Genomic DNA, 23003 nt, shown 5'->3' with positions numbered 1-23003 from the left:
CACTGCTCCGCAAGGGGATGGATTAAATGCAGAGGTAAAAATCCTCCAATGTGAGATCAATAAAGTTCAATTAGCAATTGATTAATTTATACGTTTTTGTAAAGATCAGTGGATTTTTTTCTCATTGTTCTTTTCCTCTGCAGAGCAGATTAGAACTAAGTTTTTTTTTAACCTATTCACACTCAAATGTTCATATTGCAAAACTAACCTAACCATTAATTAGAAATTTAGGCCAATAAACTACAATTATTGGCCTTTACATCAACATTTTTTTTTATCCCATTCTTTACCTTAATATTTTTTTTAACTCTAATAATACCCTTATTGTTTAGAAAATAGCTATATGAATACATTTTCCCATACAGGCTCTTAATATAACAAAAAAACAAAGTGCCTACATATCGCTTCCTACCATGGAGACCACTTGTTTTACCAGCATTAGGGTTTTACTTGCTAAGTTAGAGGGTAAGTAGTTCAATCCACAATTGCTACCTCTTGGTGGCGCCAATGTTTTTTTTAAAACAGTCACAAAAAAAAAAAAAATAGAATATTGCCCACTTTTCTTGTTAATTGTTTCTTATTTAATTAAATAAATCACCCAAATAAAGACTCAATGATGAGCACATGTGCACAGAGAATGGCTGAAATAGTATTGTGTGTGCCTCTTATTTATTTCTCTTCATGAGTAACTCACTTTGATTAGACAATAACTGTTACAACACAAAAATTGTTTTTTTTTTTCTTCTCCAAAGCAAGTTTGGCCACATGTTATGTACAAAGTCATAATAAAAAGTCCTTCATTTGTCAGCATTGTCTCCAGTTTAAAAAGTTAAGGTCAGCTTCATGTCAAACCCTCCGTTTCAGTTGCAAATTGAAAACATCTTGACAATAAATAATACCGTAAAATGCACACAAAAAGATTGACAGTCCACCACAAGTTCATAACGTCGCACATATTGCATGTTGAGGAGCAGGGGGAACTGAGGGATCAGAGGAAATTTCCTTCTTAGCAAAAATGTGACAGTTCATACCAGTTACAGAAAAAAGCTGATCATCTATACATTGACACTAGCAAGATAACAAAGTTGTTTTCTTTTGTACAAAGAAGGGAAAGTCATCTTCACAAGTAAAGATCATTGTCTAGCTGTGGAGATTATACAAGCAAGATTTAAGGCAACTTATGTTTTTGAAACATAAGGGCATCATATCCCATTTTATTTGTTTTGTCAGCTGACCACTTGTTTTCTGTTTTTTCAGCTTTGAGTTTGTTACATTGCATAATCCAGGCTTTGGAAGTAGGCCTGCAATTCGTCATCAAAAAGGAATGCTGGAGTTTATCATGACTCTTGCTGCTATCAAGGAAGATGGATTCTACTGTCCAAGAATAGACTTCCGGATCTTCATGGAGGATATATTCCTAATACTGAACATGGGGAAGGGTAGGAACAGTCAGAACATTTCATTTTTACCACAGTGTGGGAGTAAAAAAAGTGTAAACCAGAAGGGAAAAGCAATCATAATAATGATCTGTGTTTAGGATAACATCAGAAATGGGACATTTTGAGCAGTCAGAGAGAAAAAGAAACTCAAACAAGTTTGACTTGAAGGTTAAGTGGCACAAGGATCAAAGGTCAGGCAACAAACGGAGCTCTTGTCTCCTAAGAGATTAGCTAATACGGAAAAAGGAAATTTTGAAAATATGTTTTTGGCCACAAATTAGCGGATAATAAATATTTTGTAATGCAGAATTGATACAGAAACTATGACATCCTGTTTTCTCACGTTTGACATGCTTTATCTTTTATCTTTTACCATATTTCCTTTAACTTTTAATGGATTGACGTACTGGCAGAGTTAAGCTGCAGTTATATGACCAATAAACAGCCTGATCACATAGTCAATCCTATTAATTTACTTTATAAGAGCAAACTGCAAACAAATCAAGTTGGGTTTCTTTTCTGCTTCATTCTGGAGCACTACATGTACAGTATTTGGAAACATAATTTATATTCCACTTCGGGATTTTTTCTTTTACTTGCTTCATAAATGCACTGAGAACTAAAGGATTTAAGAGTTAGATGTCATTAAAACAGTTCACTTTTAGTTGTTCAGTCTTAACCATAAATCTGCTGCTGATACACTGAAAGGGACCTTTGAAACAACACTTCAAACATATAAAAAAGACAAAAAAACAACAAACAGATAGAAAAGCTTCCCCTATATTCCTTTAGCTAATTAAACCCTAGGAATGTAAATTTGATATTTAATGTTTACTTCAACAAATGGTTGAAAAGTGTTTGAAGAGCCTACGGACTCATCATCTTGCCTCTCTTCTTCAACACATTCAAAGGTAAAGACAAATTGATGTTTTATTCTGTTGATGTCACTGTGTACTTTTGCAGGAACTGATGTATATTAGATTATAGATTTGTATATCCCAGATGTCCCAGTAACTTTAACAAATGGCAGCATTTCTCACCTTGGGAATGAGAATTTATTCCAAAGAATAATTCTTTTTTATTCAAAAGAACAATTTCTTTCTCTGATCCAGATTTTTCTTTTAGATTTATATGCAAAGGAGAAAAATGAAAAGCCTAAACATAATTTTCTAATCCAAAAAGTAGAGCAGAAGTAAAGCAAAGATTGAAAGCGAACCCATGCAGAGGGAAGGATAAACTACTGATAAAGTTGCATGCAGTGTAACCTCAGCAGGAAATATAACTTGACCAACTTCTACATGGTTACCTTTATAAAGCCTGTAAGAAAGGATTTTGCTTGCTTTTGATGTGCGATTTAAGCTTAGAGCAAATGTTGCAACTCAAGGGTGAATTTAAACAAAATTAACAGAAACGTGATCTGGAATTGAAAAGTTAGTGTATATGTTTGCATTGACCCTTTTTGCATAATTTCTAATTAAGATATGTATGATAAATTTAAGGATGGATTTTGCAACATTCTCCTATGTCTAAATTTTCTTGGGTTAAGTAGTTTTTTTCTCTATTGGTTGGTGGTTTTATTAGGTATCTTGCCATACATTGTGTTATGGATGCTTCAAACCAGTACAGTGTTTCTAACCTGTGACATGTAAACTAAATACTGACTTTTTTTGACTAGGTGCAGGTAAAACTGCATGGAGGACAGTTTTGAACACACAAAGGACAACAGCCCAAAATATAAATAAAAATATTTTAAAACTCTGTTGGCAAAAGAACAGTGGGTCATTTGGTAATTTTTATGAACACTTAAGGAAAGTCTTTCATACTAGAAATACCTGAATCTGTGTTTAGCTACATAGGAGTGTTCACTTCTTTATTCTTAATATAAGTCTTTTGTTTTAATTGATTTTATCCCACAGCCTCATCAAACAGGTCTTTCTGAAACATATCTTAATCTCAATAAGTTTTTGTTTTGTTTGTTACACAAACCAATAAAGGATCAATCCGCCTAATGGGAAAAAAAATCCAGTCATTTCTTGGGTTTAGCTATTATTCAACTATATTTAGCAGGTCTTTGTTTTAATATGTTGCCAATGTGTGGCTTTATTGCTAGTAGCTAAAGCAGAATTATCAACAATAACACAGAATCAGTTTTTTACTGGCAAATTATTTATCCCTCTTCATTGCAAATGAGTTTTGTTTAATTTGTGGCAATATCTGTTTTTATTGTACTTTTTTTTTTTTACAATAAATTAATTACTAATATTACTTAACTGACACCCAGATTTGAAGTTGACATATTTAAAGCAGATGCTGATTTGGATGAGATGAGTTAATGATCTTTTTGTAACATGACAGATAGAAAAAGAGAATATATAAGCAGTGATAAGAACATTTTTGTCAAATGTTGGTAAAGTCGGTTTAGCATAATCTAGAAAGATTGCATGCTATGAATTTGTCATTGATTTATACGCCATATAATTTTTTTTTTATATGGAATATAAAAAATAAAAATAAAGCAGAAAGCATAAAGGGCTTATTAACCTCTAGTTATTGACTCAAAAGCTGCTACAGACTAATTCAGTTTTTTCCAAACTTTTGGCATCCTAGACCACAAATGTTGACTCCATTGCTCCTTACGGGTAATAATGCTCTTTTATTATAAAAAGTAATTTATTGTAAATTATTTTCTTTTTACCTGGTATGCAACAAAATAAACATGCAACATTTCACTCAAACTTTTCCTTGAGCTATTTTCTTGATAAAGGTAGGGTTCACAGATTTTATTTTGTTGGTCTCTCAGAAAGATTCTTAGAAAAGATTATCAATTTAAAAAAAAAACCTTCCTGTATTTAGGCAACTTTAGTGAACATGTATTTGTTTTAAAGGAAATATTTGCAGAATTATTATAGGGAAAACATGGATGATAGAAGAAAAATCATTTGGGTCATAAAATTTACACAAAATGAAAGCTAAATTAAAAATTGAAGATATCTTCCTCATAAATATCAGCTCCAATTGCTGGTGGGTCAAACTTATACTGTTCTTGAACTCCAGTTATTATCATTATTCCCTGGGCTTCAAATGGCCCCTAAGCTGTATTGTGGACTCCTTTGGTGAATTTCATGTTCAAATGTTAATAGCAGTTATAGCTACCACTGAAGTTATTGTCTTTTTACACAGTCACCGATTTGCAAAGGTTAGGTAATAATCCTTTTCTAACAGGAGAGATAGAAATGAGAAAATGGAACAATTAGTGTTTAGCTACTGATGCATTTTCCAGAAATGAAGCCAAGTCCTGAATATCAAGGTAATGATTATTAAAGGATAGTTGGCCATTGTGTAATAGGAACAAATAATCAGCTAATAATAGTTTTAAAGACGACAGGAACCAAAGAAGATAAAAAAACCAATGTCCCATTTTTTTTGCGCTTTCTTCTTGGACTTTTTTTTTCTTATTTCAAACTGACAATTAGACCATTATTACCTGAATTATTAGCTATTTAACAAGATGTGGGGTTTGATAAATAACTACAATAGCTAGCACGTATTTCCTGATTTGATTCCTAATGACTTGTATCATACTCATCTCATCATATTGATCTTTTTGTATAAACAAACAGCTAAATAAATATATTTATTGAGGGGCAATTTCAAGCCTTCAAGTTAAACTGCTCAGTTATTACTGCATTAACTGAGTGATACATTCGTCTGTATGCCATGATCCAGATTTAGAAAGGATCAAACTAAATACACCATTTTTTTAGTACCTCGGTTGTATTTTTATCATGTTTTTAAGCTTTCCCCTGGTTCCACTTTAACTTAATCACAGAATGCTCCTTAGTAAAAAAAAAAAACTAAAATATATAGAGTGCATGTGCTGAGCACAGACAGAGAGCAGAATGAATCTTTAAATAACAAGAGAAGCAGCGGGGGGGGTGACGGCCTGTTAATCCTCCTGTTGGAAGAATTTACTGTCTCGGTTTAAAGGCCAAGTGGTCCTGCTGGCCAAAATGTCCCTTAGGTATAAAACTTGGCCCCCAAAGGAGCTGAACCACAGGCAGGAGGAGCCCTGTCTGCTCTGCTCTGCTATGATACACATTGTTTAGTTTTTCGGGATTCCGCATCAGGCTTGAAAGGCGGTTTGTAGTGCTGGTAGATGGTGAGGTGACGACAACCTACGTGTTTGTGTGACAATATAAGGGGTGGTGCAGCTCGGAGGGATGGGATTTAGAGGTTGGGGGAGACGGGTGAGTCGCACTGCGGTTATCAGAGCATCCATCTGTGAAAAGAGACAGAGAGGAGATAGAGGCTGAGTCAAAGATGGTTTCAGTTTAATTCATGAAGCATTTCTTTTCCCTTCATTCAGTTCTAAGCCTTTTGTTTCCAGCAGAAGTCAACATCACTCCACCTTTAAACTTTTTCTGCTGGGAGAACTTTTCTTTTTCTGAATAGAATGAATATGGAAAATAAAGAATTTTTTTTTTTAAATGGTTAAATGATTAACTTTTTTATTTTTTCAAATCCACACAGTCAATATGAACAAAGCAAATTTAAATGAAGTTGAAACTGAACATCTGAATGCAATCCAGAACAGAATAGAAGATAATTGACGCCTCAAACCCACTGGTTCCTTCTATGATATCATGAACATGTCAAAAGAAATGAAGAAAGTTATGGCTCTCTGAAACATTCCCAAACATTTCAGTCTGTCACTGTAAAAATAACAATGCAACAGACTGGTGAGCCATACTTTGATTCTATATTTATATATTCATCAATATTCAATTTTAAAACAAATTATAAAAATAATTTGTATTTAATCTATAATTTTAAATGTATTTATAATAAATTATTCAGTGGTGATGACACATAATATTTGAATCATATATTAGATAAATATTAGATATATAAACAAAGAAAAAATATATAAATAACTACTACTACTACTACAAAAATGTACTACAAGAATGTTGGAAAAACTCTAAATCATAAACCAATTTTATGTTTACATTTGAGCACCATGTTTACATTTTATCACTGCTAAGCTTTAGAAATAGAAATGTCTTGAGAGCTGTACTCAATGAATTTTCATTTTATATACACTCTGTGTTTACAAAATGACAATAAAGTTTGTCCAAGTCTAAGTCATCTATTTATTCCACAGTTTCTATTTATTTAAAGGAACTTTTACATTTATGTCCATAATATATTTTAGCCCTCCATGTACTTCAGGGATCACATCCCAATGATTATGAAAACTATCTTATGACCCCCCCCCCAGGAAGTGTCTCACGACGCAAACATTTGCAGAAGTTTTTCCCTATTATGACACCTTGGAAATGCTCGTTCATCATAGCGTTAAGGAAGCAGATGGGTCCTATTAACTACTATGTTTTGTTGCAAAACATATCACCCACAACTAAAAACAAAATACTTTGTAAATAGACAGGCTAATGCTGGTCATAGACAGCCCATTATCCACAACAACTCAATGGTTCTGATATGTACCACACAGAGAGGAAATAGTCATTATTTCAAGGCAACATAGAAAGCCATTAGAACTGAGGATTGCACTTACAGAGAAAGACTTGCTCTGTGGTCTGATACAGTTGGGTCAGATTTCATATTGGTTTCATATTCATATTCGTTTGGAGGAAAAAGAGGGAGCATGTTTGAGAATAACATCCCAACTGTTAAACACAGTGGTGGCAGTATCATGCAGCGGGGTGTTTTGGTGTAGGAGGGACTGGTGCTGAGCGCTTTCATTAGGAAAGAAGCACAAAGGGGTCTATAACATTGAAAGTGACATTAATTATACTGCTGAATAAGCTGCAAAGTACAGTGAAGATCAAAGCTAAGGTTTTGGAATGGGCATCGCAGATGAAAAATAAAACATAAATATATTTTAGAATTATATACTGCCTCACTTAAAACAGAAAATATTTAGTCGGTCTAGATAGTTAGAAGAAAATAATCTTCATAATCAAGCTGGTTCTTTGAAGCCAAAAACAAGCTTCTAACTGTACTTCTGTCCTGTTTTCCATTAAGAATATACAGATCTCTGTAAAATAGTGTGATTTTCCTGAAATTAAAATAAATTCAGAGAATTAAAGAGATAAAATAAATCACCTGAAACTCAGAACTGATATAAAAAGGAATGCAGAAAAGAAGTATAACTTCCCAACATGAAGTCTTTCTGTATTTCAATAAATATTTTATGGATAAATGCCTCAATGATTTTAATGAGGTGAAAAAATATGTGACAAAAGCGTCAAACTATTTATAATTTCCTATGTTAGCCTTTTCATGTCTGATAATAACGGTGGATTATTCTGTTGATTTCAGCTGCTGGCTACAGGGCTTGATTTCCCTCCTTACTCATCACTAATTAAATTCATTCAGAGAACTCGCCTCATGTCAGCCCAACCTGAATTAGCCTTAAATTTCTCACAATTGCAATCTTGAGCAATTTCACTTTATTTATTTAATATTCAACAAGCCAATAGTGTTGCATCACATCTAGCATAAACTCGCTAAATGGGCCTTTTGACAGGAACGGTTTCATTTTGAGTGTAAAGAACTCAGACCAACCTTTTTTAATTGCTCATTTTGTTTGGGAAAAAAAAATGTATTGGGTAAACATCACATTTGCCAGGATGTTACCGAATCACAAAGCTTTCAAAAATAGTTCTCCAAGTGAAATTCAAAGACATCTTGGTGTCTCAAAATCCAGGTAATAATCAGGGAAATGCAAAATGTTTTTTTCTGTTTTTTCCTTTTTTTTTCTTCCTTTTTTTCCAAGTCTGTCTGAGGCTACTCTCTGAGTCCACCTAAATTTAAATAGCACTCTGTGACACTCTGATTACATTTTGTTATTGCATTTAAACAACCCAGATGACATACAAGTGTGCAGGGTTTTTTTTCCCTTTTTTGTCATTATAAAATAATTTCTGCATGACTTCAGCTTACTTCAGTTACTCTGTTGCATTCTTTAGGATATGATTGCAAATTGTGATAGTTTGCAGATATTGATTCCTAAGGTCTTGTTTGGTATTACTGTTCAGTCATTATCTCTGAAAATGAGCCTGCTGAGCCTTCACAGCTGAACTGAACATTTCATAGTCTGACTGCTGAGAAGCTTAACCTTGTGAAGACCAGCAAAAATATCTGAACGGTTTCAATTCTTGAGAATGATAGTTATTTCAATTCCCTTTAAAATCCTAGAAATCAAATGCAAATGGGAATTTTAAAACATCCACTGCAAACCGTCCAACTAACCCAGTCAAGCTCCAGTATTCATTATATTAATGATATGTTAACAAGAAATCAAATGTCAACAAATAAGGTGATCAGATTTTGATTTGTAATGCTAGCAACAGTTCTGTTTGCAGAGGCAGATCAATGTTTTTTTTTTTAGATATATTTATATATATAATATTATATGTTATATATATATTGTATATTTTGGAATATAAAGTAAATTTATGGCAGACTGCCTGCAGGAAAAAGGGGTAAAATCCATAGTTTCGGTCAAATCTTCGGTTTTCCAATCCAAGATGGGTGAAGGTTTGTTAAGTACCAAATAATATTTATACATAAAATTCTTTAGGAAAGAAAACAATAATACCAAATATAAAGATTTCTTCTAGCAAGTATTTTCCCCACAAACTCAAATGTTTCAAAAAAGCTTTATACACCAACCTTAATAAGAGCAACTGCTTTCAAACATCCATGATAGCTGGTGTTGAATCTTTGACACTGCTGTAGAGGATTTTTTATTCTTAAGGGCCTGTTAGTTGAGTTTGAATGGTTTGGTTAAAGTCATGCCACAGTATCTCATTTTGATATTGGTCTAGACTATGGCTAGGTCTTTCTAAAACTTTCGTGACCTTTTTTGAATAATTCAGAAGTGGACTTCTCATTGGACTCAAATGTGCCTCTATTGAGGATCAAAAACTGATGGCTTTCCTGTTAGAGAGTTACATTTATAGCTCTTTCAACATGTTTCTAATGTACTGAAGCACAAAGCAAGCCTAAACCATCACCCTGACACATATTTATACGGTGGGGTGTTTCTTTTCTGAAATGTTCACTTAGTTTTTGGATCTAACATGACAAACAGCTTTGCTAAAAAATTACTACTTTTTCTCCCATTTCTCCACAGAATATTTTCCCAAACTTCTAAGAGATTATCAATACTGGCCCATACATTTATTTTTATTTTCTTTCAACTCCAATTCCATTTTAACCTAGCCTTTGTCTGGCTTTTAAATCATGAACAACAACCTTGACTGAGGAAAGTGAGTCCTTTCAGTGTTTAACATGCTCTAAGATGTTTTGAGACTGAGTTTCTGCATTCTCTGAGCAATCTCTGTAGGTCATCCATGACTGAAAAGGTTTATCAGGGATCCATATACTCTCCCTTTGTGGATAAAGTCTCTGATTATGGTTGCTTCCTCTATGCTTACAGACAGGTCATAATGACATTATTTCTTGATTTAAAGGTTTAAAAAGTTTGGATGGGGATATTCTTTTTTGATATATAACAGCTTTTATCCCATAAGAACTGAAATCTTTCATATAAAACTATTTATAGTCAGATTACCTTAGGCTGGCGTCAAAGGTTCTACTGAGATTCTAAACATAAATGCATCAAAACAGAGGATGCTTTCACATCACTTCATATCCTGCCATTGCCTCTTGATTTTTGTTACCAAGCCTGAAACCTATGGAGCATTATTAATGTATGGCTGCCGGGTTTGGATGTGGCTGTATAGAACACTAGCAAAGCACACTAAGAAGAACAAACGGACATTAGAAGAAAATACTATTCAGAATACAAATTGTGCTGTAGCACTTTGAACACATTAGTCATACTGTACTTAGCAATTTTCCATAACAACATGCAGATAAACACATACTCTGATGCCTATGAATGATTAAATGTTGAGTTTTTTGGGGGGGGGGTTTGTTTTGTTTTACTGGATGCATTTTATTCAGTTCAATTCATGATAAAAAAAAAATAAAATAAAATAAAATAAAAACATGCTACTGACATTTGGTTTATAGTGGTTCAGCAATGTATAATCAGAGTTAAACTGAATTTGTCTAGTCAATAAGTTTAACACGATAAAAAAAAAAGATAAACCAGCTGATATGATCATGGATACTAATATATTGGCTGAATTTTTTTGAGTACCATTGCCAAGAAAAAGTTTAGTGAAAAACACCACCTAACAATTCTACAGAGAAAAAAGTAGCCTTGGCAGGAATTATTATTAAATACACGCAATTTGCATGTAAAGCTAACTGTTAAAGTCAAACATTGATGGAAGTATTTGGGTTATCCCAAAATTTGCTTACCTCATTTGTTTTGATTGCGGATTCGCAAACACCTCCTCTTCAGTGGCGGCTCCAGCTCAGGGCTCCCACCTGCTGACAGTGGTGCACTTATGGAGCAGGACAGGATGGCCGTCTTATCCGCGGCAGGCTTTGGCACAGGCTGGATGACGACACAACCTCCGGCTGAGAGCAGTGGCAGGGCGTAGGCGTGTTCACCCTCCTCCGTGCTGGAGTCGGGGTCTGGCTTACTGTCCACTTTTGTGTCCAATTTCTCATCTTGTGCTGATATTCGTTTCCCTGCCTCAACCACTGAACAATTGTTTTCTTTCAGTGCCTCATGTTCTAGATCACTATTATTTTGCAGGTCCTTACCCTCGCTTTCTCCTTTCCGGTCTGCATTTAGAAGGGAATGCCATCCAGTGCCATTGACAATTACATTACAAGGGGTAGCAGGGTTAGCTTGAAACTGGGGAAGGGCTAAGGACTGGGTCCTTACTGGAGTATGTAAGGGTGCAACTTTAAAATTAGAATTTAATTGACTGTCTTGAAGATCAGTTTTGCTGGAAAGCAGAGCTGCAGGGTCCAATGAATTATGGTGTACGCCTGCTTCCAGTTCTGTAAAACTGCCCTGTGGTAAAAGAGAGTCCTCCACACTATTGTCTATGAATTCCCTCCCAAACTCATCAGCCGGTGGGGATCTAGATTCCTCCACTTTGACCTGGACTCCAGCTAGAAGGGTGTGAATAAGCTGCTTTTGGCCTGGTTTTTGGCCAACAGTTAGATCAATTACACCATCAATCAGTTTGGGGCCACTGGAAACACAGAGACTGCCTGGATTATCTTCTGCCTTCAGGGCCAAATCCATGAATGCCGTTCTGCTTCTCTCACCAGGTACAGGAGAAACCTGTTCTCCACCAGCTGACTCTGTCCTGTGGTCTCCTTTGTCACTTCCAGAAGAACTTGGAGAATGAGGCCGAGAGGATGAAGCTTCTGAAGAATCTGGAGCACTGTGTAAAGAACTGCTGCTCTCTGGTTTGTCCCTGGATGTTTTTGAGTTAAAAGGGATTGGAATTGGGATAGGTATTGGAACTGGGAGAGGTACAATGACAGGGTAAGGGACCAAGAGAGTTGGCGGGGGTACCAATGGGGCTAACGATGGCATGCCAAAGTTCATCATTGGGGGAAAAGGAATGGGTCCGTTGGGCATCATATTGACAGGAGGAAAAGGCGGGAGTCCTGGCATGGGTAGGCCAGGGTGAGGTGGCATCATACCTGGATTAGGATTGGATGAATGGTGTACATGGGAAGACAAGAGGGGCCTGTGCATGGGACTTGATGCTGGACCAAGATTTCTTGGGGGAGGTGGTGGACCAATCCCAGGGATGATGGGGTTTGAGAGTGGGCTGTTAGGCCCTGCAGGATGGCCAGAGGGGCGAAGAAACGGTGGTCGGATCTGCTGCATCATTTGGTGTTCCATGAACAGAGGCAGGGGCATGGGTCCTCTGGGTGTCATCACCATGGGAGGACTACCTGAGGGAACTCCCACTGGTGGGTGTAAAGGAACAGATGGTGGGGGAAGTGTTGGGCTTTCGTGAGGTCTAGGTGTGGGGATTTTGGCTGAAGTAGATGAGGAAGGGGAAATGACTGCGACTGTTTCCGATGGTGATGTAGCAGAAGAAGTTGAAGAGACCAAGGCAGAGGCGCTGGAATGGCCCGCTGGTGAAGGAGCTTTACGCCGAAGATCTGTTAGTGGAGTTCCCCAGGATTCAGGAGTCAGCAGTTGTACCCCTCCACCGCAATCTGGTTTACCCTCCCCTCCAGCTCCATGTACAGGGTTACAAAGGGCTCCAGGCAGGGCAGCTTGGGTTTCCTTGTAGAAAATGTCCATTTTATACTGGTTCAGGCATTTGGCACTGCAAAACTGCAGCCTGCGCTCACCAGCACCAAAGTCCAAGTACTCCTTAGTGTGGCGAATATGTTTGCACCAGTCACATACCTGCAGAAAATAGAGCACATAAGGTATTCAACTTTTCATATATCTTGTTAACCTGATTGGATTTTGATTTAGTAAAATATCATCTAATTCGATAGGTTTGTTTATTACTATGTAAATACACATTTCTCACTCAGTTTTCACAACTCTTTATTAACAGAAGTGAAAGCAGACATAATGTTCTGCTGCTATGCAACTGAGGTGACTGTCTTTCACAATCTGCCCACGCAAGACATTATCATTGCTCTTATTATTGGCCTGAAAGAGACACTAATTCTCAGTTTAGTTGAAAACTGTGACACAGCTAAAATATGTTCTTTCAGTGTCCTTCAACTGTAGGAATTAAATATCCTGCAAGTCAATGTAGAGAAATATTTCTATCAGCTTCTAGGGAAGCTGGTGCTTGATTAAGCAAATCTACAGGAGAATTGGGGGTATCCATTTCTCCTCTTTTTGGACGTTCAGCCATAATTTATGTTTGATCTAGAGTAACAAAAATACTGTACAAAGTTTGTTCTAAACTCTCTTGAAAGCTGCAAACTGAAATCCAGAAGATGATCTTGATCACCCATTTTTTGATGTATGACCAACAAAAGAAAGAAAGAGCACTCAGTTATTCAAAATCAATTCAATTCAAAAGTTCTTTATCCATACCAAAGGGAAATTAAATGTTGCAGTAAATCATACGTTATTTTTCTAAACAGGTGTCGTAAGTGTTGAATGCTGTGGGCAGGAGGAACCTTCTGTAGCGGTCTGTCTTGCACCGGATCTGGAAAAGCCTCTTACTGAAGACTCTCTGTTGTTTAAAAATCTTCTGAAGATGATGCTCACTATTTTCCATAGTGTTCATCTCTTTATAAAGAATTCTTCTTTGTGAAATAATCTCCAGAGGTTCCGAGAACAGAGCTGACCTTCTTATTTCAATAGCTCTAATACAGTTACCCTGGCAGATGATGTAAGAAGAGATCACATTCTCCACAAAAGACTTATATGTAGCATTTTGCTGTAAACGCTGAAGGACCTAAGCTCCTTTAGGAAGTACAATCTGCTCTGTCCTTTCTTCTAGATGACTTCGCAGTTGTGTCTCCAGTCTATTTTTTTGTCCAAGTGAACACCAAGGTATTTATACTCCTCAATCACCTCCACTTCTTCTCCCATGATTTTAATAGGTTTCAAGTTGTTCCTGTTTCTTCTGAAATCCACAATAATCTCCTTTGTTATGTTGACATTCAGGAGCAGATGATTGTTTCCACTTCATGCCACGAAGCAGTTCACCAGCTCCCTGTACTCAGCTTCTTGTCCATCTTTGATGCGCCCAATGACTGCAAAGTAATCTGAGTATTTCTGCAGATGACAGGACTTAAAACCTTAATTGTTGGAAAAAGTGAGTATAGTATCTAGAGTAGCTACATATCTTTTGATGTTTTAAACACCTGTAGAGCGAATACTCCATTAGAAAGTAGACTGTCTAAAATGAGGTAGGCTAGAAAATAACTATTTATATTCTCATTTATTGGCCTGGAAAATCTCACTACTTAATTTCGGAGGGTTAGTTCTGTAACATATTTGAACTCTCAAAATAATCTCCATTTCCTTTTTTTTTTTTTTACATTCAGTGTATTTTAGGAAATCCAACTTTTGAAAAATAATATCACCCCTTATAAAAAATGTTTTTTTTTTCATTCAGTTTGAACTGAAACAGAAACTGTTGTTAATTAAACATTTACTTGGGATTTTCACTGAAAACTTTCCATACAGAGAAAAATACAGGAATAATTGTTTGTCCATATTGCCCTATCTATCAGAAGTCAGTCATGGTGGTAGTGTGATGGTCTTGGGCTGCTTTACGACATGGATGACTTGTGATAATGTTTAGAGCCATGAACTCCAGCTCATCCTGAGGACTTTTTTATCCACCAACTTGTGACTTTAAGCTGAACTGGACTCAGGTTATGCAGCAAGACGATCTAATGTAAACAGGGTGAAAATATGTCTGTATTTGTGCGGGACAGTCTCTCATTTTTTACTTTTGCTGTCCCGCAAATCGGAGCAATGTCCTGTATTTTACTGGGTCAAATTAGATAAAAGTCGGAAAATATACGCAGCCGCTTTTCCCAAAATTTGAAGAAAGCAGAGTTTCGTTCAATCTCACAGTGCCTCACGCCATAACCAAACTGTGCATGATGTTCTGAAAACTGAACAGGTGAAGGATTGTAATACTAAACGTAATGGAAACTATTTTTAAAATGGTGCCACAATAGAGGCTACGGAATGGAATATACCAGGGCCAGGCCAAGAAAGGTGATTTTCTGAGAGATTTTTTTCTGAAGTTTGCTGAAGTTATTTTTTAATTTGATAGGAGGGGAGCAACATTGTCCCTCATTGTTTCTCCATAAGCATCCTAGTTGTCCCACGTTTGATTTTTGGGATCTGGTCAGCCTACCTGCAAGTCCACATCTGCATGGCTAAAAATAAAAACTTAGGAATTATAAAAAGGCTTTGGAATTACTTTGTAAAAAGTCTCAATTTAGATGCCAATGGGATGTTGCAGGGTGGTCTTAAATAGCCCGTTCATGTTTAAAAAAACCCAGAAGGAACTAAATTAAAACAATTCAGCATGAGAAGAGGGACAAAATTCATAGACAATGATGTAAACGACTCATTGTCCATTAGGAGAAATGCTGTAAGGCAGTTTTAAAGCCAAGAGTGGAAAAACAGGTATTAAATTTATGGGGCAATCACTTTTTCACATAGAGCCAATTTTTTTTTTTTTCTAACCAATAAAATAATACTTAAATAATTATACTTAGCTTATCCTAGCAAAAGTGGAAAAAGTCTGAAAGGAACTTATTATAGACCTTTACCTTTTTCATAAAGTGACAAACTTTGGCTGCCTTTCTATCAAATGTTGTATTTTATACAGCAACACTGCATCCAAATGAGAGCTGGCTCAATTTGTGAAATTTTATGACCCCTGCAGTGGCACCAATCCTAAAACAGGCTGCTGCGATCTTTCATCAACACCTTTACAGTGCAAAAATGTGCACATTTTTCTTGACGGAAGAAAATGAATGTGACCCCCAGTGGAGCAAATAGCAGTGGGCGAGCCCCGAACACGGCATCGCTCGTCAGGCCACACACAGCTCACTCTGTCTGCTCCGGGAGGAGTGGCAGGTCCTCGGTGGAGATAATTAAAGCATTAATCAGTTGTCAGACCCTTCAGCGACATCCATCCATCATACAGACCCTGTGCCCCCCTGCTGAATGTTAATAAGTTGAAGGATGCAACTGGAAAACGGATAAACTCTTGTTTTACTTAGTGAATAGCACCATTTGTTTATTTAAAATAATCAATTCTGACGGGGGCATAAAAATGATGGAGTTTAAAGGTTGCTTGGACAGATGGACTTTTAGAACTAACTTTTGTCTACTGCAGCCTTGAATAATGGGAAAACTGAATTTTTTTTTTAGAATTTGTTAACTTTAACTAATCCACTTTGTATGAGGAAGAATGTTAATAAAATTACACACAATGACCAAAGTAAACACATCCACAACAGATCTCAGACATAATTTCACATCAAAGCTCTGAAAGTCTCTTTAATTTTACATGCTTTAACTGCCCATTTAGTCCATACCAATCCAATGGGCCATGAAGGGGCAAAACTCCTAAAGGTGCTCTCACATGTTGAGTTTTATAATGCTAAACCGCAGATATTTTAAATAATAAATGTACCGAAATTTTCCTCGACTCAGAAAGACAGACGGAGAGCACTTAACGACTTTCTGCACTGTGAGTGAAAATTTCACTGCACATTACACTAATGGAGTTGTGCTTCCTCCTTTACTCCCGTCTCGCTCCCTACTCCTGAACACAGATGTTTGCAGTTCGGCCTAATTATGGACATTTATTTTCACCGTGGCCAATGAACCAGCATTGGTGGTGTACTTTAACCATTTGCATTACAGTTATCTGACTTTGAAAGCAAGTAACCGCTGCATTCGCCTGTTGTGGATGTAGAAAATTAGGAACCACCAGCTGGGCCTTGTTAAAGGTTACAGGGCAGAAAGGAACAAAGGAAATATCTGTCATGCATTAAAAAAAAAAGAAAACTTTAAAAATTGAAGAAGAGGAAGAGTTTACGGATTTAAACTGACTGCAGAATGTAGGAGTGGTTCAAAATGTTAAAGACTAGTTAATGAAGAGGATTCTCAAAATAAAATGGTTAAGGGAGACTGTCATTAACATAATGAAATTAATAAGAAATTATATTTTGTTTTTAGAAAAACTGCTTCTTACAGCTTCTTTTTGCAAAATGTAATTACAGAGTGAGTACTCACCAAATATTTTTGCCACACTATTCACCTGTACCTTCTCTCTTAGTCTCTACCAGCGTGCAGCTTAAGCTTGAGTTATCTGAGCCTGCATTAGTGGTTTCAGCCTTGTAGTGGATGTAGACATTTTTTTAATCAGCTGATCAGCAGTATGGGTAAATGAAGAGGAAAGAAATTTTAGTATAGATAATTTCTGAGATGATACATCAGTGATTTTGATCAAAGGGAATCCAAATGTCTGTTGTGCAGCGGCCTATAATTTTTTATTTTTTTTTTTAATCTGATTTAAACTTTGTTTTTGCTCAATTTATTTGTTAAAAAAAACGTTAAGTTAATAAAAATACCAAGGGACTGAGAGTACGATTTTGCACTAGTCTTCAGTAGGTAAAGTAGGAGATGTTGGGGCTAAGCCAGTTTGCATCTCCCAGTTAAACTGTGAAGGTAACAAAGAACAATTCAAGATCAAGTGTGAAAAAGCACAATTAGATTAAAGAGAGATAATACTCAAATAGTGCATTAGATACAGTCTGAACATTGCACTGAAATAAACAGAGTCGGACTAATTCAGAACTCATTAACAATGCAGTTACCAGGAAAAAGCATTTTGATGTGTTTAATTTGCAATGACTTCTGTTTATTTCTAAAATTGCACGGCAATGCTGGGGTAGATTTACTGGGAAGTCTGCAGACGCTGGTTTCTCTTCATTACTTCACCCCTCGTGTTTTTCTGCCTGGCATCTCCTGGTTTTTGGTTTCCTGTTTATTGTTCTTAGATTTATGCTTCTGTTGCCATTTGTTTCTAAATTAAATCTGCAAAAACTCATCTCTGCGTCCTACTACTCTTGTTTTGGGTCCTTGACATCCACCAACTTTAACATTAAAAAGTTGTACACAACCAGTGTGTTCAGGCCTTTACACATTAATTTTCTGATAGTTCTATGGTGCTGCCAATAGATGGCACACGTGTCTCTTTATGTCGGCTCATTTTACCCTGCACAGGAATTCTATTTAGGCTCAGAAAAGACTAAAATTTAACAGGACAGACGCACAGTGTATAACACTTTGTTATGATCAAATGTTTTTGGCCTTCTTTCCATAGGCATAATATATGACTATGCCCCTTTACTAAACACAGAGCTTATCATAAAGCAAAGTAATAAGAAAGAAATACTTAAGACAAATCCTGAGATACAAGCCAGCACTGAAATTAATCACTTTTCATTCTGTTTGCAAAAGAATTTAGTTGGATTACAATCCTCATATTGTATGCAAAGACTTATTAACCCTGCTCTGCTCAGAGAACTTGGTTGTTGAAGTTTTTTATCTAAGGAAAACCAGCGGATTGCATCTACCAATTGACTCAAAGGCAATCCCTCACACCAAGCATGCTTGTAGCGACAGTGGGGAGGAAAACTCCTTTTTAGCAGGAAGAAATCTCCAGCAGAACCAGGCTCAGTGTGAGCGGCCATCTGCTGAGGCCGACTGAGCCTCTTCAATACTACTAACTGTCATGATTCTGCCCTTTGTGGACTTTTGTTAAAGTTTCTGTTTAAGTTTACAGTTACCCTTCAGTTACACTTTGAGTTATGTCATATTGTATCATGGTTTCTTTTCAGTTTTGGTTGATATTTAAGCAGTATTGTATTTTTTTGTTTTTGTATTTTTACTTTTTCATAAAATTTTGCAAGAAATCTTCCCTGCCTGCTTCTACTCCTACTTCAACTTCATAAACCCTGACAAATAACAATACATATATAAAATACAAAACGTCAACCACCACATTAGGAAAGCCTTGTACACACAAGCACAGTAAGTAAAATACTCAACATCTATGTAGTTTTCTTGAGCTTGTAAAACTAGTTAGATATTAGTACAGAAGCCAAACAGATAAGGAGAGATAACAATAATGCTTTTTTGTAATAAACAAATGTGAACCTTGCAATTTTTAGTTTATTTCCCCTGGTTCAATATTATTAGAATAGCGTAGTCATAAAAGTAATATTATGACTACGCTATTCTAATAATATTACTTTAGTTTCTATAAAATGTAGAAATGTTATTTTCTTGCACATTAAGATATTTTTTTCTTAGAACCTTTTCACCCCTTTCCTCTTGGTTTACTAGACTCGCTGCATTTGTATTCGGCTTCTTTTCAGGCTTCCTTTACCTAGTCTTCCTCCCTCAGTCTCTCGGCCTTCCTTCTTTGCTCCACCTTATTATTTGATTCTCACCTGTATTTTGTAATTTTCTACTCCACCAGCTTATACGTCCACTGGTTATAATTTATTTAAAATTTATTTCAATATTTTCCCCTTGCTGGATCCTTCAGTTATGTACCTCTCCCTCTGACTCTGTGTCAAGTTCTGTGAATTTTTCAATGGTATCGTTAAATGCATTGTTACGTCCACCATTGAGGTCAATTGGAGACTTTGCTAAAGGGAAACAATTTAAAATCCTCTCATCTTTGCTAGCTTAGCCCTGTTCTTTTCTCTTTATTTTATATTTCATCTTTCTATTAGGATGCTCTGATCCCAAATCTGGATCTAATATTGGTTCCAATATTGACTAAATAGCTTGTGTGGATATCTGTAATTTTTATATCGGATGTCAAAGTGCCAATCCAGAGCGATTTCATGGAAGTGTTATTTATTTCTTTTTGATAATTATTTATTAATAAATAAAATAAAGCACAACCTGAGGTGGGTATAGTACTCAAAAACTGCACTCAAGAAAGAGTAGCACTATTTTAAAAAAATTTTCAACCTCTCAAAACCGTTTTAAAGCGTTTACTAATTATTACTCAGAATGCATGAAAATTAAACTGGTAAAATATTAATTGGAAAGCTTAGATTCTCCACCATTCAACCAGCTAGTTCATTTTATGGACATAGCGAGCACCAAAGCACAATTATAGCAGCATGTCGAAATGTCGCATGACAAAGCAGCTACAACAAGCAAGCATGTCTTTATTACTGCTGTTGAAAAAAGACTTATTTTCGAGAATAAAAAAACAACTTTGAGTCATGTTTGACCTGATGCAGCTTGGGCTTGACGCAGCTTGGGTGTTTTACTCACCCGATCTTCATGGATATATTCAGAAACTAGAAGGTGTTAGCTTCCAAATAACATATCACACATGTAATTTGGGCTTACAGTTCCTCAGTTATTTGCTTTTCCATTTCGGTATGCAAAATAGACGAATTTCCCAGAAATGAGGATATTAAGAGGGTAATCAAGTAAAAGCAAAAAGTATTTAGTAAAAAGGCTACTTGGGAACTAAACAATTGTCAGATACTAACATCTTTAATGTTTAGAAATGATGACCGACAGGCTTTATGTGTAATTTCTGTTTTTTTAAACACCCAAATGCATAAAAAAATACAAATACATTTTAAAAAGAACAAATGCATGCAGAAGAAAAACTTGTACCAAACCTTTTTTGTTCCACATAAAACGTAGAAAACTAACCCTTATAGTGAGAACTGTATTTATGTTAGGACAGGGTAAAGAACTACTGATAATATCTACCGTTTACTGTATGTTTACCTGATCTTAGAATAGTTCAAATTGCTCTCAGAAGACAGGAGTAGTCATAACTTTTTTAAGGTAGGATTAGCAATACTTTACAAGAATATTACTCAAGTAAAAGTAACAAATATGGCAGAGTAAACCTACTCCTAAAAGTAGATTTTTTTTTAAATGGTGCTCAAGTAAATGTAACTGATACTGATTTAGATTTTTAAATCTAAGCTGAAATATGAAAAAAGATGTCAAATTCCCATCTAATATGTTTTATTTGAATTAATGTTTAAAAAATAACTGAAACACCATGTTTGCTTCATCTGGATTTTATATCCATGCAGGCTGCCTGTGTGACCAGTAATACCAACAAACTGCTCCTAATTAAGTTATGTTCGTTCTAATAGCAACTAACTGTTGCAAATCAGCTGTTCAAGGGGACAGTTTACAAAAGGAACTATTCACTTGTTAAGTGAGAGAATAGATGTCCTCCATGTGGATGGACTCAGGAATAATGAATATTTCACGCACAGTCCATAATTGTCTCTCATTAGTCTGTTGGCCAGCGTTTAGTTATTTCATAATCCTTCCTCCCTGAGATCAAATTGCAGAAATTAAAAGACATTGAGTAAATACTAAAAATGAATTTTTGTGTAAACTACATAGCATTAAAAAGAGTTTATGCATGTAAGAGTGTATTGCATGTTTCCAAGCAATACAAGGCCTTGTCTATATAAAGCCTCAAACTCACTGCGGATCCAGACATTTGAATTGAGAAAGCTTCCTGGAGGGGAAGCGAAATGTCTTCAAACCTTGGAAACCAAGTCCAGTGGATTGTTTTTTAAACTTTTACGGAATGACTATGACCTGGATGACTGAGAATGTTCATCAGCAAAGAGTGTAGTGGTTGTCAGCAACCAGCGCAGCTACCTGGTTTAGCTTCATAAAATGATCTTCGTCCACATAAAGAGCAATCCACCAATTAATAAATGCTCACAAGGCAACAAAGGAAGGTATTTTCATGGAACTGATCTGCTAAAAAGGAAGCTCCAAGGAGGTTTGCGTCAAGAGTTTAACCTCTGGAAGACAATTTGAAACTTTAACGTTAGGATTAATAATCAGTTTGATGAGACATTGTTTATTGTTGGGATGATTATAATGACCTGATTTTTAAAGGAGGAAAAATGTCTCGTTAATCTCCTGTTTCTGTTTCTCCTGTTACACTGTGTGTGAGTTCATTAAAATCTAAATGGCAAATAAAAACTCTAAACTGTAGATAAAAGTCAAGTGACCGTCTCTGTCTCAAGGCTACTCTTGTTACAGCCAGCCATCCTATCAGTCATTATAAATGTGATAAGTAAAAAACTTTTTTAAAGGGGCCAAATGAGGCTGTGTTAGAGGATTTACCAGCACAGACTTTTCGGCAGGGTTAGTGGCTGCAAGAAATATGAGACTTAAGTGGTGGATTGGGTTTAAATGTTACTGCAGAAACTCTGATCTTTTTCAGAGAGCTGTCGGTTTAAAGAAAAGAAAGATAACAAATGTTTTTCAAATAATTGATCTAAAAAATTGAATAATAAATTTGCATACGTGTTTAGGTTTATATCCTAAAAGAGTCAAATTTCACTAAAAATAAAAAGGAAAGAGCTAATACAGAACAGTAAAGGACACCAGCTTTGAAATAAATTCAAATAAATACTTCATAATCAGTTCAACCATTCACATTCTTTGGTTGACTCAAATAAAGAAACAAAAAAAGTGATGTTTCTTCTTTCATTGTCATCTGCTTCTCAGAGGTTAACGAGCAGAAGTAACAGACCCAGGAGAGAGACCTTAAAAACATCTCCTCAGAATGGTGCTGTCACCACCATGCTTCACCTTGGGGGTGGTGTGTCCAGGGTGTTGTGCTGTATTAGCTTTGATTTTACAAAAAGAATATCAGTCCTACTGGTTTGCAGTTATATCATGCTTCTTTCCATTTTCACAAATAAGTTGATTCTATTGACGAACTAGGCCACTATTTTTGCACGTCAGTATCACTTTACTTGGATTTACAGTAGACATACATAAGCATATATATACATATATATACAGAAGAGTTATATATATATATATATATATATATATATATATATATATATATATATATATATATATATATATATATATGTATGTATAAATTAAAGTATATATATAATTATATATAATTAAAGTATTTCTGATTCTGATTTCTCAAAAGAAATGCGTTGTACTTAATTTGATTTAAGGTTTTTTGGACTAAACAGAAATGCATGCCACACTTCTAAGATTGATTTATTGTTGATTTATGAAAAAAAAAAACCTCAATAAAATACAAATGTAATGATGGTTGTAAA

At 35.7% G+C, this 23003-nt stretch overlaps 1 protein-coding gene across 4 annotated transcripts in view; it reads right to left on the bottom strand.

The window, feature by feature from the left end:
* Nucleotides 1-3484: 3484 nt before the first annotated feature.
* Nucleotides 3485-23003, bottom strand: part of sobp (sine oculis binding protein homolog) — a 53291-nt gene continuing 33772 nt past the window's right edge. For all 4 annotated transcript variants that reach the window (XM_015390822.1, XM_015390833.1, XM_015390840.1 and 1 more), the window contains 2 exons: nt 10803-12777; nt 3485-5718 (listed from right to left, as the gene is read on the bottom strand). In XM_015390822.1, the coding sequence (XP_015246308.1) occupies nt 10804-12777 (1974 nt within the window). In that variant the 3' untranslated portion in view covers nt 3485-5718; nt 10803. The remainder of the gene's footprint in view (nt 5719-10802; nt 12778-23003) is intronic.

The sequence above is a fragment of the Cyprinodon variegatus genome, unplaced genomic scaffold (genome assembly GCF_000732505.1).
Source record: "Cyprinodon variegatus isolate N-32 unplaced genomic scaffold, C_variegatus-1.0 Scaffold21, whole genome shotgun sequence".
Taxonomy (NCBI): Eukaryota; Metazoa; Chordata; class Actinopteri; order Cyprinodontiformes; family Cyprinodontidae; genus Cyprinodon; species Cyprinodon variegatus.
The sequence above is the reverse complement of the archived record's forward strand: the minus strand, read 5'-3'. Positions and strand labels throughout refer to the sequence as shown.